At 49.0% G+C, this 16,188-nt stretch overlaps 1 protein-coding gene across 1 annotated transcript in view; it reads left to right on the top strand.

Moving 5' to 3' along the window:
- Positions 1-15,465, top strand: part of RSPO4 (R-spondin 4) — a 62,991-nt gene extending 47,526 nt beyond the window's left edge. The window contains exons 2-4 of the mRNA XM_012559579.1: positions 7,376-7,564; positions 8,259-8,399; positions 15,334-15,465. Of these exons, the coding sequence (XP_012415033.1) occupies positions 7,376-7,564; positions 8,259-8,399; positions 15,334-15,437 (434 nt within the window). The 3' untranslated portion in view covers positions 15,438-15,465. The remainder of the gene's footprint in view (positions 1-7,375; positions 7,565-8,258; positions 8,400-15,333) is intronic.
- Positions 15,466-16,188: the final 723 nt, after the last annotated feature.

The following is a 16,188-nucleotide window of genomic DNA, read 5'->3' as shown; positions in this document are numbered from 1 at the left end:
GTGCTGACTTCCCCTGTAGTGTGTGTTGTCCTTCCCTTCACCTAAGATAATTCTTGTCTACTATCTAGTTAGTGATACCCCTCTCTCTCCCTCCCACCCTCATAAGCATCAAAGAATGTTTTCTTCTGTGTTTAAACTTTTTCTTGAGTTCTTATAATAGTGGTCTCATACAATATTTGTCTTTTTGCCACTGACTAAATTCACTCAGCATAATGCCTTCCAGATTCCGCCATGTTATGTTTCGTGGGTTCATCGGTGTTCTTTATTATTGTGAGTATTCCATTGTGTGAATATACCATAATTTGTTTATCTATTCATCTACTGATGGGCAGGCACCTAGGTTGTTTCCATCTTTTGGCTATTGTGAACAGTGCTACAATGAATATGGGTGCGCATGTATCTATTCATGTGATGGCTCTTATTTCTCTAAGATACAGTCCAAGAAGTGGGATTGTTAGATCATATGGTACTTCTATTTCTAGCTTTTTAAGTAAGTGCCAAATCAATTTCCAAAGTGGTTGTACCATTTTACATTCCCACCAACAGTGTATAAGTGTTCCAGTCTCTCCACAACCTGTCCAACATTTATTATTTTATGTTTTTTGGATTAATGCTAGCCTTGTTGAGTGAGATGGTATCTCATTGTTGTTTTTATTTGCATTTCTCTAATGGCTAATGATCATGAGCATTTCCTTATGTATCTCTTAGCCGCCTGAATGTCTTCTTTGGCGAAGTGCCTGTTCATATCCTTTGCCCATTTTTTAATTGGGTTATTTGTCTTTTTGTTGTTGAAGTTTTGCAGCATCTTATAAAATTTAGAGATTAGACCCTTATAGGATATATCGTAGCCAAAATATTTTTCCCAGTCTGTAAGTTGTCTTTTTACTTTTTTGGTGAAGTCCTCTGATGAGCATAAGTGTTTGATTTTTAGGAGCTCCCAGTTATCTAGTTTCTCTTCTGGTGTTTGTGCATTGTTACTTATGGTTTGTATTCTGTTTATGCCCTGTATTAGAGCTCCTAGCGTTGTCCCTTTTTTTTTTTTTTTAAATTTTATATTTAGGTCTTTGATCCATTTTGAGTCAGTTTTTGTGCATGGTGTGAGGTATGGGTTTTGTTTCATTTTTTTGCAGATGGATATCCAGTTATGCCAGCACCATTTGTTAAAGAGACTGTCTTTTCCCCATTTAATGGACTTCGGGCCTTTGTCAAATATCAGCTGCTCATAGGTGGATAAATTTACATCTGGATTCTCAATTCTATTCCATTGGTCTATGTATCTGTTGTTGTGCCAGTACCAGGCTGTTTTGACTACCATGGTGGTATAATAGGTTCTAAAATCAGGTAGTGTGAGGCCTCCCACTTTGTTCTTCTTCTTGAGTAATGCTTTACTTACCCGGGGCCTCTTCCCTTTCCATAAGAAGTTGGTGATTTGTTTCTCTATCTCATTAAAAAATTCCATTGGAATTTGGATCAAGATTGCATTGTATCAGTATCTGTAGATCACTTTGGGTAGAACTGACATTTTCACAATGTAAAGTCTTCCTTCCTACCCATGAGCAAGATACGGTTTTCCACTTACGCAGGTCTCTTTTGGTTTCTTGCAGTAGTGTCTTGTAGTTTTCTTTGTATAGGTATTTTACCCCCTGGTTAGATTTATTCCTAAGTATTTTATCTTCTTGGGAGCTATTGTAAATGATATTGATTTGGTGATTTCCCCTTGGAAGTTCTCTTTGTTGGTGTAGAGGAATCCAGCTGATTTCTGTATGTTTATCTTGTATCCTGATACTTTGCTGAAATCTATTAGTTTCAGTAGTTTTCTTGTGGATTCTTTGGAGTTTTCTGTGTATAAGATCATATCATCTGCAAATAGGGATATTTGTACTTCTTCCTTACCAATTTGGATGCCCTTTATCTCTTTTTCTAGCCTAATTGCTCTGGCTAGGACCTCCAGCACAATGTTGAATAAGAGTGGTGATGAAGGGCATCCTTGTCTGGTTCCCGTTCTCAAGGGGAATGCTTTCAAAGTCTCTCCATTAGGATGATGTTGGCTGTTCGCTTTGTATAAATGCCCTTTATTATGTTGAGGAATTTTGTGTGTATAAATTTTTGAATGAGAAATTAACTTGAGCTGTAAACTTTCACCTAAAGCAAAAAAAAAAAAAGAATGTTGTTGGAATTTGAATTGGGATTGCATTATCTCTGTAGATTGCTTTGGGTAGCATCATCATTTTCACAATGTTAAGTCTTCCTATCCATGAGCATGATATGTTTTTCCATTTACGCAGGTCTCTTTTGGTTTCTTGCAGTAGTGTTTTGTAGCTTTCTTTGCATAAGTCTTTTACGTCCCTGGTTAGGTTTATTCCCAAGTATTTTATCTTTTGGTGGGCAGTTTTAAGTGGTATTGTTTTCCTGATGTCCTTTTTAGAGTTCTCTTGGTTAGTGTAGAGGAATTCAACTGATTTTCGTATGTTAATCTTGTATCCTGCCACTTTGCTAAATCCTTCTCTTAGTTCCAGTAGCTTTCTTGTACAGTCTCTGGGATTTTCTATGTATGGGATCATCTCATCTGCTAATAGGGATAGTTTTACTTCTTCCTTGCCAATTTGGATGCCTTTTAGTTCCCTATCTTGCTTTATTGCTCTAGCTAGGACTTTCAGCACAATATTGAATAAAAGTTGTGATAAAGGGCACCCTTGTCTAGTTCCCATTCTCAGGGGGAATGTTTTCAGTCTCTCTCCATTGAGAATAATGTTGGCTGTTGGTTTTGTATACATGCCCTTAATTATTTTAGGAATTTGCCTTCTATTCCTATTTTGCTGAGAGTTTTTATCTAGAATAGGTGTTGGACTTTATCAAATGCCTTTTCTGCATCAATTGAGATGATTTTGTGATTCTTTTCCTTTGTTTTATTCATCTGGTGAATTACATTGATTGATTTTCTAATGTTGAACCATCCTTGCATCCTGGTATGAATCCCACTTGGTCACGGTGTATTATTATTATTATTATTTTGATAACCATAATTCTACTTCAGTCATTTCTCATGGCTGGGTTGTAGACCACAATGTATTTATCTATCCTTTTGATAGCTGGTTAGCTTTTAGCAAGCGTTTGCTATTAAATAATGCTGCAATACACATCTCTGTACATGTCACTTTGTGTACATATGCAAGAGTTTCTCTAGACCAAGGGTTCTCAAAGTATAGGCCCTGGACCAGCAGCATCAGCATTACCTGCAAACCTATTAGAAATGCATATCTCAGGCCCCACCTCAGACCTAGTGAGTTGGAACCTTTAGGGTGGAGCCCAGCAATCTGTGTTTTACAAGCCCTCCAGGGGATGCGGATGCTGTAGTCTGAGAACCACTGCTCTAGGGTTTATACCTAGAAGCCAAATTACTATGTCTAGAAAAGGATATCCTCAATTTTACTAGACATTGCTGGATTTTTCCAATCCTATTGAGGTCAAAGTTTCCTTTCATCCTTACCATCCCTAGATATCATCAGAATTTAAATTTTCTGCCAGTTGAGTGGAAAGTTTGGGCCCTGTTCATTTCTCTGTCACGTTCTCTCTCCTTGGGCCCGGGAATCCCTCTTGTGACATCACATGTTCTCTCTGCCCTCAGGCTCCTGCCAGGTCTACCCATTGCCATCCAGTCGATTCCAACTCATAGAGACCCCATGGGACAGAGTAGAACTGCCCCATACAGTTTCTGAGGCTATAATCTTTATGGAAGCAGACTGCCACATCTTTCTCCCTCAGAGCAGCTGGTGGGTTTGAACTGCCGACATTTTGGTTAGTAGCCGAGCGCTTAATCACTGCGCCACCAGGACTCCTTCCTGCCAGGTGTACAGCTTTAGAAACACAAAACGCCCTTACTCTGCTCTCCTGTTGCAATTTCTCTTCCCTGGAGCAATGAGGGTGTTGCTACCCTTCCTTACTACCTTCGGGCAGGATCCCAGAGTATGTGTCCGTTACTGTATCTCTCAATAGGTCTCTGCCTGGGTCACTCAGGGTTCTTGGTTGCAAACAACAGAAACGGGAGTCATTGGTGGGATTTGGGGGCTCACAGAATGGAGGGAGGCTGGAGGACCAGGCTTGGAAAATGGCAGTACTCCTCAGAGAGCAGGGGGTAGGGAGGGGCAACCCAAAGGCCCTGGCCTAGTCTAGGGGAGCCTGCTCTGCCACCACCATGAACCTTGTCCTCACTCGTCCCTTGCTCTTTGTGTCCCACACCCAGGACTCGGGGTCACAGGAGTATTTGATTGGCCAGGCTTCAGTCAGGACCCACCCACTGCAAAATTGTAGAATGGCCAGGCCTCCTTCATTTCTGTTTGGGGGGCAGGACGAGGATTTGCCCTTCGCTGGGACCCCACACAGAGGGAATTCCTCTAAAGGGACGATGGGCACCAATAGGAACAGGGGACGGGGGATTAGAGAGTCAAGAATGTCCCTGCTGGGTGGTCATAGGGCTGAGGTGAGCCAAAGTGTGTAACCAGTTTATTACACAGTCAACCGTGATGGGGCATAAATATGAAACAGTTTAATGTTTTCCTAGATGCTGTCTCTAAGAAGCTACCGTGTCCTTTCCTATCCCTTAATGACACCCGGTCACTTTCAGGTACCAAAAAGTCCACTCCACTCTAATTCAAGTTTACAGCTTCTGTCTCTGAGCCAGTTTAATGCTGACCTCCCTCCCTCTGCGAGCACAGCCCAGCTTGAAGGACTTGGAGTGAGGAGGCCTGCTCTGAGCTTTTGTTCTTCCCCTTCCCTCCCTTGGAGGTCTAGCTTCTCCAGGGTGGAGACAGAATGGAGGGATTCAGGGACAAGGGCACAGTTCTTTGTTCTCTGTTGGGTGACTGTGGCCCCCACATCCAGACGTTTGTCTTTCATGGGAGTAGGGGTGAGTGCTGGGGGAGGTACTATGAAGACGCCCCCACTAGTCCCATCTCCACCTCCTCTGACCACCCCCAGCTCCCACCCCCAGTGGTCTCCCCTGCTGCCTCTTACTGCTGGGCCACCTCTGCCAGCACCAGCCTTCTCTTCAAGGCAGCAGCAATACCGTCTAAGCGTGGCTACTTCTAAGGCGTTCCCTTGCCACTGTGAGCTCCCTCATCCTTGCCACAAAGGAAGTGCATCGATGCACTTGATAGATGCTTATAGTTACTTTTTAACAGTGCCCAGTTAATATCCCACCTCTTCTACTGCTGTCGCCCCTCTCAGCTTTGCCCCGCTCTCTCCTGGTCGCCTTTCTCTGTTCAAACAGGCGAGGGAAGGGGCCAGATCTGCAGGATTGTCACACAAGCTGATGTCCAGCCAGGGCATGAGATGCTGGTCACCCCTTCTTACAGACATCCCCATTCGTGTGAACAGTTCTCTTGGATCTCCCCTCATTTGGTTTGGGGGGTTGAGAACAGAGGGAAAAGCCACAGAAATCCCCCCTCCATAGGCTGACAACTCCTAACTCCTATGAGCCCCTCTCTTTACGTGGTCAGCTTAATTAGGGGTTCTGAGGAGATGGTCAGGGTAGCAGGGATTCCTTATGAGGCTTGGAGGGGTTTTCTTTAGATTCTAATTCTAAGTTATATCCCACCTCTTTCTCCCCGTTTTTAGGTCCTGGTTGCCAATTCTGGGGCAACAAATAATTCCCTCCCCCTTAACTTGATGCATTTGATGATGGTGGGAGCACTTGGGAAAAATGGCATGGGGGGCGGTATCTGACCTCCTCTAACTTCACAAGTGGGAAGGAGAATCAAGATCAACAGCCCACGGCTGATTCCTGTGAGGCGGAGGTCAAACATACCTCCTCCCTCCGCCATCTTTACCAGTTCTGACACCAACCTTCCCTCCCACGGCACTCTCTACTTCTGTGCCGGGTTTGATAATTCATTGCAATGACACACAGAACTCACAGACAATACTCATGATTATGGGGTTTATCAGGGAAGTAATAGGTTACAATACAGGCTCAGGAACAGTCAGGATATAGGTCTTCCATCAGGACAGCCTCTTCCCAGCTGTGCCACAAGCACACCTATCCCTGGCCCCTCAGCAGCTAACTTGCTCAGGCAAGTGTCACAAAGCTCTTTCAGTTCTGCCAATAAGTGCCTGGAGGCACCCTACTCTTCCAGCAAGCTTCCTGCCCAAAGGCACTCAGCTTTCTCGCTCTGTGGGCCAGGAAGCCCAATGCACCGTCTCCTGCTAGACTCTCCTGCCACAATTTCTCTGCCACTTCTTCTCACTATCTTCAGCTCTCTCTCTTTCTCTCTCTGTCTGCTGGTTCTGGGAGCCTCTCAGTGCAGGGATCCCAGGTCCAAAGGAAACGTTCCACTCCTGGCTGTTTTTCCTTGGTGGTGGTGGGATCGTCTCCTTTCCCACCTCTGGGATGGCTCATTTCAAGCCCAGAGGGATGGCAGAACTGACCAGTCCCCTCTTTAGGGTTCCATATACCTTATTTAGCATGGTCCCACCCATTCGTTTGGTGGAAGTTACAAGACCATGGCAAGAAAGGCCATATAAAACATTCCATCACACTGCAGGAGTCCTTGAGTGGTGCAGTTAACCCACTAGGCTACAGACCGAAAGATTTGCAGTTTGAGTCCACCCTGAGGCACCTCAGAAGAAAGGCCTGGTGACCTACTTCCAAAAAATTATATATTGAAAACCCTATGAAGCACGGTTCTACTCTGACACACGTGGGGTCACCATGAGTCAGAGTTGACTCGACAGCAACTGGCGTGGGAGCATTTGATGATGGGGATGGTGAGGAATGGAGTATTGTTCAGAAACCAAGCCAAAGCACGAGGGTTTCACCCCACCCCTACATGCATGTGGAACCCTCATACACTCAAAAATACACAGTTTTAGTAAAAATGAAATTTGTGAGTGACAGAAAATTCCAAATAAAAATGGTTTAAACAAAAAAGACATTTTTCTGTCTCTCATGTAACAGTCTACACAGGCACCCCAGGCTGGTACAGTAGTCTACCTTTCTCAAGGACCCAGGTGCTTTTTATCTTATTTCTCCACCATCCTCAGCACATGGCTTCCACTTCATGATCCAAGATGGCTGCTTGTGCTCCAGCCATCACGTTCACATTCCACCCAACAGGATGAAGAAATGACAGAGGGCATGCCCCTGTCCTTTAAGGCAGCTCTCTAGAAGTTGCACACACTGCTTCATCCCATCCCATTGGCCAGAATTTGGTCACACAACCATACCTAGCTGCAAGGGAAGCTGAAAAATGTGGTCTTTTGTCTGGGTGGCCATGTGTCCAGTTAAGATCCCAGTTAGACAGTCTTAGCTGCACACACATACAGTCTGACCATCTCTCTCCGCCTTTCCTCTGCCCTTCCCCCCTGGTCTGGCTGGCAGTGGGCACGGGCCTAGGGGGAAACTGCACAGGCTGTGTCATCTGCTCTGAGGAGAACGGCTGCTCCACCTGCCAGCAGAGGCTCTTCCTGTTCATCCGCCGAGACGGCATCCGCCAGTACGGCAAGTGCGTGCACGACTGCCCCCCTGGCTACTTCGGCGTCCGTGGCCAGGAAGTCAACAGGTGCAAAAGTACGTGGCTCCACCCTGTCCTGTGCTAGCACTGGGCCCCTGGCCCACATCCCACCAGCTTACCCCAACACAGCAATAGGTGAAGTGAGTCTGAGCCCAGATTCTAGTTGCTTGGTTCCAGGCTGACCCTGCAGCCCTGGGCAAGTTAGTGCCTCTCTGGTTTTCAGTACCAATGGGGCAGGGAACCTTCACTTCTACCCTAGAAGTTTGCTGTGTGACCTTGGACAAGTCACTCACCCTGTCTGGGTCTAGCTCAAATGGGAAAAGGAGTCCTAACTCCTAACTAAAGTTTTCTGTGGCTTGGGACGAATCATTACCATCTCTGAGCCTTGGCTGAAATGGAGCAGGGAATCCTCACTTCAGGCTCAGATTTGCTGTGTAACTTTGGGCAAGTCACTTGCCTTGTCTGAGCCTCAGCTCAAATGAGAAAGGGAATCCTGACCTTTAAATTAAAATAGCCATGTTACCTTGGACATGTCACCTGCCCTCGCTGAGTCTCAGTTCAAATGAGAGAGTTCTCATACTCAGCCTAGTTCGACTTTGGGCAACTCTGGGCTTCAAAGGAGGTACTGAGCCCTCATCCCAGTGCTGCAGAGCCTGGGGCTACTCAGAGGGCCCTCCCACCTCAGGCAGCCTCAGAGCAACGCCTCCCCTCGCAGCCATCCTCACCAAGGTGTACCTGGCTCTGTTACAGAATGTGGGGCCACATGCGAGAGCTGCTTCAGCCAGGACTTCTGCATCCGGTGCAAGAGGCTGTTTTACCTGTATAAGGGAAAGTGTCTATCCACCTGCCCGCTGGGCACTGTGGCCCATCAAAGCACATGGGAGTGCCAGGGTGAGTGGGGGCCTCCTTGCCCTGCCCAGTCCTGCCCCCTTCCAGCCCCTTCCTGGAGCAGGAAACCTAGAAGAAGTCATAGTAGAATGCCACGTGGTGATGGAGGCTCAATAGCACCGTGTCAGGTACCTGCACATAGTAAGTCTTCAATGCACTAGAACCATCATAATCATTATTACGAATACTAACATTGGCATCATTATTACTATTGAGGGAGGCAGCAGGGTAAGAAGAGCACTGATTTTGGACTAAGACAGACCTGGGTTTGAATCCCAGGTCTAAAATTTACCCACTAGTGACCTTGTGCTAGTCACTTAAACACTCTGTCCCTCAGTTTCTCCCCTTATTAAATTACGATAGCTCTTACCTCATGGGGGATTGTTATAATTTAATTAATTGGTACAATGTCAAGTACTTAATACTGTCACATACTAAGCACTCAATAAAAATTAACTGTCATTATTATTACTACTGTAATTCTTTTCTGACTGTTCCTTTTCAGGCTCCTCTGTGAGCTCATCTTCTGTGGTTGGTCCCTGACATGAGGTCATTCCCCAGCATTCTTGCCTAAACCATGGCTACTCTGCTCACACATGCCCTCTGGGCTTGCAGTCTCAGTCCAAAAGCTAATGGCTCCTGACTCACTGTCCCAGCCACGTCCCTCCTCAAGCAGTAGGCCCTGCCCTCTGGACGCCTCCTTCCCACCCTCCCCACCCGCCCACCCCTAGCCTGGTGCTTCTTCTCGGGGTTTTTTTCTATCAATAACCAGCTCCATGACTCATGGGGTGTTGTGCCTTATCATTGACACTTCCCTCTCCCTCACCCTACATCCCATCCAACCTGTTCATCATTTACTCAGAAAATATTGACTGAGCACTACTATCTGCCAGGCACTGTCCTAGGTGCTGGGGACTTATCAGTGACGTCTCTGCCCTCGCGGATGTGACATTTTAGTGGGGAGACAGAAGAGACACACGAGAATAAGTACATAATGTGTCTGGTGGCCTAAAGAACTTTGGAGGGGAAAAAAAAGCAGACTAAGAGCTCGCAAACCAACTCCATGCGTGACCACTGCCTTCTCCCTGCCCCACCCCACCCACTGCCTTCTCCCCACCCTCTGCCTATCTCTCTGCCTCAAGTCTTACTTCCTCCAGCCCCACGCCACAGCCAGAGTAATTATTTCAAAACAGCAACCTGACCATGTTTCTCTTCTGCCCTCAGATAGAGCCCTCCTAGGCCTTGTGTGAACTGATCACCATCTGCTGGCCACTCCACCCCCACCATTTTGCTCCTCCGTCATTTGAGCCAATGCTCCAGTTTCCCTGGCTCTAGGCCTGTGTCAAGGGCAGAGTCACCCCAGGGCTTTGCTGGGGTTATTCCACCTGGGGCATTTCTCCCTCCTGCCCCTCCCTGTGCCTGACTACCTGCGCCCCACCCCTGCCCAGCTTTGAGACTCAGCTTGGGAGTCTCCACCTCCAGGAAGCCTTCCCACTTCCCCAGGCTGGACTCTTGCCCCTCTGGGCTCCCAAGCCACCTCTGCTTCCCTAGGTGTACACTGAGTCCCCCGCTCACCTTGCCTGCCTTCTCTAGGTGGTGAACTGCGGGAGACAGGTAGAGGTCTGTCTTGTTCCCTGCGCCTCAGCACCCAGTACCGTGCCTGGCACGTAGTAGGTGCTCCATTTATACTTGACAAATGAATGCATCTAGCAAAGAACCATTGTTCTAAGGTCTGGAGACCTCTCTCTGGGTCCCACTGGATCTTGAACTTGCTGTGTTCTACAAGCCCCTTGCCTTCCCTAGACCTCAGTGTCTTAATCTGCAAATAGGGGTATTAATAGCTACGCCTAGTCTCTGCCTACCTCTCAGGACCCTTAAAAGAATCAAATATATATATATATATATATATATATATTTTTAAAGTGGCCCCTACAAAGAGCTTTTTTATGCCCATGACCTTATTTTTCCTCATAACAGCACTGCATAGCTCCCACCTTCTACTGTTGATCAGGGCAATGTGATAAAGTTCAAACCCCTTGTCCTGGCCTGGAGAGCTTCTCCAGCTGACCTCCCAGCCCCCTCTGCTGCCCTTCCCCTCCCCTCCCGAGCCTTCCCTTGACCCCTACTCTAGCCACTCTATGTCTCTCAAACATGGTCGGCTAGGCCTCCAGGGCCTCGTACCCCTGCCTAGAATGTGTTTCCTCCAATGAACTCCTCTCTCTCCCTTTAGCTCAAATGTCACCTTCTCCAGGAAGCCTTCCCCCTCAAAGCCAGACAATCAGTCACTCTGGCTTCTGGCCTCCCAGAGTAGCAGCCTGTGCCCACTTTCTTAGCGCTCCCATCCCAGGCGGTTAGAAATAGTTGGTGAAATGTCTCCCCTCTGCCCCTTGTGGGAGACCGTGAATCCCTTGCAGGTGGTATGTGTCTTTAGGGAACTGAACCCCTCAGACTTCACCCGTGGGTCTGCAGGATACTCCCTGCCAGCTGACCCTGTCCATCTGTCTGTCTCTCCCTCCACCCCACAGAGGAGTGTGAGCCGGGTCCCTGGGGCAGCTGGAGCCCCTGCAGTCACAACGGAAAGACCTGCGGCTCAGCCTGGGGCGTGGAGACCCGGGTCCGAGGGGCCAGCCGGGCCGGGACGGAGGAGGCAGCAACCTGTCGGGTGCTGTCCGAGTCACGGAAATGCCCCATCCAGAGGCACTGTCCGGGAGGTAAGCACCAGGGTGGGCACACGGGGCTTCGTGGGCAGAACCCGCAGGTGACCTTTTGGGGCCTTGGAGCACTGCTCCACAAAGAGTACCTGTAAGGCCGCCTGCAAGGCCACCATTGGCCATGCCTCCAGCTGGGTTAAGCACTGCTCTCTCCAGCGTCCCTTCAAAGGAGGGTCTTCCTTGCTGGAGTCAGTCCCAGACACGTTGGGAAGATGCCACTTTTCCTTTACATCAGGAGTTCCCAGCCCTCCCAGACAGCTTCCTTGTGATAACAAGGATTTTGAAATGCCCTCTTCGCTATTCTGAAATGAAATTAATGGCTAATGTAACCCACTTGCACGCATCATTTTTTTTTTTTTTTACAATCCATACAGCACCCTAACTATAATATAAGAGAGAAATAAAAGAAATTCCATGATGGAAGCACTCAGGCCACCACACCAGAGAACACATGGTCAGTTGCTCCAGCAGAGAAGTCCGAGCACCGCGACCGCGGTAGCTATGGTCAGTGCTTCAACTGCGCTGCCACGCTGCCATCAGAAACACGACTTCCCGAAGGGTCAGCAGCTCAGAGTAAAGCCCAACCAAGCCGTCTGATTGCTGCTTGATTGATATGGGAAGTCCTAGAAAACTCAGTGAATGGGACAAGTGCTTAAAAACACTTGGCCTTTACACATGAAACTTTGCTCTGAGCTCAGGTCATTGTAAGCAGATCTTTCAGCTACGTGAGTATGTGGCAGGACGTTAGAGAATTGGCTGGAATGGGAGACAATTCTTTGTGGGGACTGTCCTCCTTAGATCCCCCAGTTCCCCTCTTGGCTGAATACCACCAGGACCTCCATTCATTGTGACCACCAAAATTATCACATGGCTTTCTAAAGCACCGCTGGGGGCAGTACAGTCCCCCTGAGTACCACTGATTTAAAGGGAAAAGAGGCCATGAAGTATGGTGGGTAAGAAGCCATAAAGTCACAATATGGAATTCACTAATTTAACTGCGCACCTACTACATGCCAGGCATGGTGTGAAATTCTCTACATTTGTTAACTCATTTAATTTGCACAACAACGCTATGAGGTAGGTATTATTATAATCCCCATTTTTCAGATGAGGAGACAGAGGTTCATAGAGGTCGAGTCAATTAGGAAAGTGTGGACCTGGAATTCAAATGTAGGTCTGTGTGCAAAGAGGAATCTAGAGTTATGGTTAAGGGTGAGGGACCTGGAGACAGGCCACCCGAGGCGCACAGCTGGGACATGGTGGAGTGAGGATGTGAACTCGGGGAGACCCCTAGTTTCAGAAGGACTTGTGGTGTTGGGGTTGGGAATGCAGAGGAAGGAGCCTCTGGGAGTCGTGGTGGGCAGTTGAGGATAGGAAAGGGGTTGAGATGGGACCAGACAAACTAAGATACCCCAGGGCCAGAGAAGTGCCGCCTACACAGACACACAGACAGTTCTCTCCAGCACTAGGTACTGGGACTACAACTCTCAAGGCTACTGAGAGCTGGTAGCTGATAGGCTGTGGAGAGCGAGAGAGGAAAGCTCCTCCCCCAGATGATAATAACAACAAGAGCAGCTGTAGCAAACATTCATGAAGTGTTTACCTCCTTATCTGAAATGAAAATCTCTCCCTTTCCTGCTTTGTTTTCCCCCATAACACTCATCCCTTCTAACATATTTTATATACTGTTACTTATTTTGCTTGGTGTCTGTCTCTCCCCAACGAAGTCAGCTCCAGGAGGTCAGAGATCTCTGCTTGATCTGTTCACCATTGTATCCCCAGCACTGCAATAGTGCTTGGCACTAAGTAGGTGCTCAATAAACATTTGTGACCTCGGGAAGCCATTTAACCTGTCTGTGCCTTATTAGTTTCTTCATCTGTAAAATGGCGACAGGAACAGTACTGACCTCATAAGGCCCTGCGAGGTGAGGTGAGTTATTCATCCAGGCGAAGTATTTACAACCACGCCTAGCCCACAATGAGCTTAATAAGCTGGAACGGCTCATCTATTTTTTTTTTTTTTTGGTGGCAAGGTGATTTAGCTCATGGGCCTGGTTCAGGTGACCTGGGACAAGTCCGTTCCTGCTCTTATCTGTGCCTCAGTTTCCTCATCTGTAAAATGGAGCTAATCGTTCTACCTATCTTTTGGGGTTGCTGTGATGACAGGTCCTACAAACAGGGCTGTCATGACTCACCTTTAGACTGATTCCTCTTGCCCTGCCTCAGGGCTGGGAGGCTGCCCCCCACCTCCACCCTGTGAGGGATGAGCTATTACTTGCCCATTCTGTAGATGAGGGAACTGAAGCTCAGAGACATTGAATGAGTAACAGGGAGCCACAGGGTCGTCAGCGTCCTTCCTCCCAGCCCTGGGTGTCTGCGGGTGTCTACCACCTCCAAGACACCTTCTGCTCTCCCCTCCTGGCGGGAGGCAGACAGAGAAAGAGAGACAGAGACTGGGAGAGTGAGATAGAGAGACTTGCGCAGAGATGTGGAAACCAGGGCTGCCCCTTGTGAGTGTCCACGTTGGGCGCTGTGCAACTCCAGGGGGCGCCATTCACCTGTACCTGAACTAGGTTTGTGTGTTAATGCAACACGTTTCCAGCAGGTGGCAGTAAAGTGCCTCAAGGAAAGGGCACAAAGTCTCCAGGGGCCAGCGAGGGACATTGGAGGCCTTTGGTTTAGGGCTTATCGGTGGGACCATTAAGGGCTAGAGCCAGGAGTGGGGTGGAGAGTGGGGTGGGGCGCTCCATTTGAAAACTGCCCTGGTGTTGCAGCGCTCCTGTTTGTGAAGCTTCTGGAAGGCCTTCTGTGTTCTGATGAGTGTGCGGTGATTTGACACCTTCTACTGAGGGCTGAGGGCCCTGGTGGTGCAGTGGTTAAAGCACTCAGCTGTGAACCAAAAGGTCTGCGATTTGAACCCACCAGCCACTCTACGGGAGAAAGATGTGGCTGTCTGCTTCTGTAAAGATTACAGCCTTGGAAATCCTATGGGGCAGTTCTACTCTGTCCTGTAGGGTGTCTATGAATTGAAATCGACAAGAAGGCAATGGGTTTATTGAGGGCTGATTTGGCCAGGTTTTCTGTTTGGGGCTGTTCTGGGCTGGGGGATCTGTGGATTTAAGGTCTGTCCTTGCCTTGTCTCAGAGGCAGCAGAGCAGGGTGCCCCCGGGGAGCCAGCAGAGCAGGGAGTCCCCGGAGACCCAGCGCACACACCCCTCCCAGTGTCTGAGGCCCCACTCTGGAATCGCAGCCACAGCTTGCCAGCCCCTGCCCTCCATGAGCACTTTTAAAGAGTTATTGTCATTAGATTTTCTCTAGGTGGGAGGATCCCAGAAGGAGGGAGCCTGCTTGCTAGAACGCTGTCCACTCCTCCTGGCCGTCTGGCTACTGGTCACTCAATTTGTCCCCTTTGCCCAAGTTTGCCACCTAGAAGGGAACGCCCAGGACTTGCCAGGAGTTGCAGCCCAGGCTGTGGCACAGAGCAAGTCTTCACTCTCTGGGCCTCAGCTGCCTCAGCTGAGAAAGTGAGACATCAGATGCTTCTGTCAGAAACTCACCCCAGCTCCAGCAGGGACCGGGCGGGGGCACGACAGGATGGAGATCCAAAATTAGGTCTGGAGTTTGCATCCCAGCCCACCCCTCCCCGCAGTGGGAACTGGGTGATGTCTGTCAGATGGGGGCTGTGAGGCTGTGCCCACCTCCCGTGGCTGTCATGAGGGGTCACCAAGTCTAATACACATAAAGCACTTGGAGCGGTGGCTGGCATGCAGTGAGCACTCTCTAACTGCTGCTATTATTGTTGTTGTTGAAGGACAGAGCCTGTGGGCGGGAAGGTGAGTGGGGAAGTTGGTGCAGGAACCCAGGTAAATGTGTGGAGTGTCCAGAGAAGAGCCTTGTAAACTGTGAAGTGAGGGCACATGGGGCCCCTCAGGTCACCCTGGGCCCTGCTTGGGGCCCTGTGGCACCTCAAGGCCCAGCCAGGTCAGACCCCCCAGCAGGCTGGCTGTGAACACCGCCCCTCCTCCACCCCTAAACAGCCAGCTTCGGAGAAACTTACGCTGCAGTTCAAACTCTGAGGAGTGGTTTTAAGGTCAGCACCTAAATGTTATTTTGAGCCCTGTTGTTGGGGAGTGGGTGGACACCCTCATCTTCTCAGGTTTGTGGGGCCTCCCAGGGCCAAACTCACCCTGCAGCCCCAGAAACTATGCTCTGTGCTCTCGTTGCAGAGAGAAACCCCAGCCAGAAGAAGGGCCGGAAAGACGGGCGCCTGCGCAGGGACAGGAAGCTGGACAGCAAGCTGGACGTGAGGCCCCAGCGGCCGCCGGCCTGAGGAGTCGGGCAGGACTGCCCCCTCCCGAGGGTCTCGATTCAGTCCCTCTTCTCTGCTTTCGTGCTTCATTTTTTGGCTTTTATCCTTTCGTCTTCTCTCTGTCTCTCTCTCCACTCTGTTCTCTGTGTCAATCTTTCCTCCTTTCTCCTCACTTTCTTTACTTTTTCCATGTCTGTTTTCCTCCTCTTCCTTCCTTCTTCGGCCCCTCACTCCCTCTTCTTTCTCTCTCTCCTTTCGTGTCTGCCTTTCTTTTCCTTTCCTCCTTTTTCTTTCTTTTCTTCATTACATCCTCTTTCTCTCCTTCCTCAGTGTCTCTCTCTCCCTCTCTGTCTCACACACACAGACACTTTGAGAGACCATCTGCCAACTACAGCTTGTGCCGGCCCCAACAACTCTCTGTCTACTCCTTAAAGAAACCAAACATCTTTTGCTAGGCCTTTCCCTGACCCTTTCCTGACCCCGCCTTTGCCTAGAAGGGGTTTCCAAGAGGCAGGGTCAGGGCCACAGGACAGGTGAGCTTGTGGAGCTCTGAGAGGCCTGCTTCTACTCCAGAGGAGACCCCAGAGCCCAGGCCTGTGAGTGCTTCGTCCTCTGGCTAATCCCTGAATGCCACTTGCACAGCCCTCAGCCATCACCTCCCCCAAGGAGTCCCCTGGAACAGGCTCCAGGACTCCCTGTGCCAGGCCTGGGCACCACCCACCCCCAGCTGGCAGTGGAGGAGCTGTGATGGAGCCTCTGGCTGGACAACGAG

The sequence above is a fragment of the Trichechus manatus genome, unplaced genomic scaffold (genome assembly GCF_000243295.1).
Source record: "Trichechus manatus latirostris isolate Lorelei unplaced genomic scaffold, TriManLat1.0 scaffold00008, whole genome shotgun sequence".
Taxonomy (NCBI): Eukaryota; Metazoa; Chordata; class Mammalia; order Sirenia; family Trichechidae; genus Trichechus; species Trichechus manatus.
This window is presented reverse-complemented; position numbering and strand designations above follow the sequence as displayed.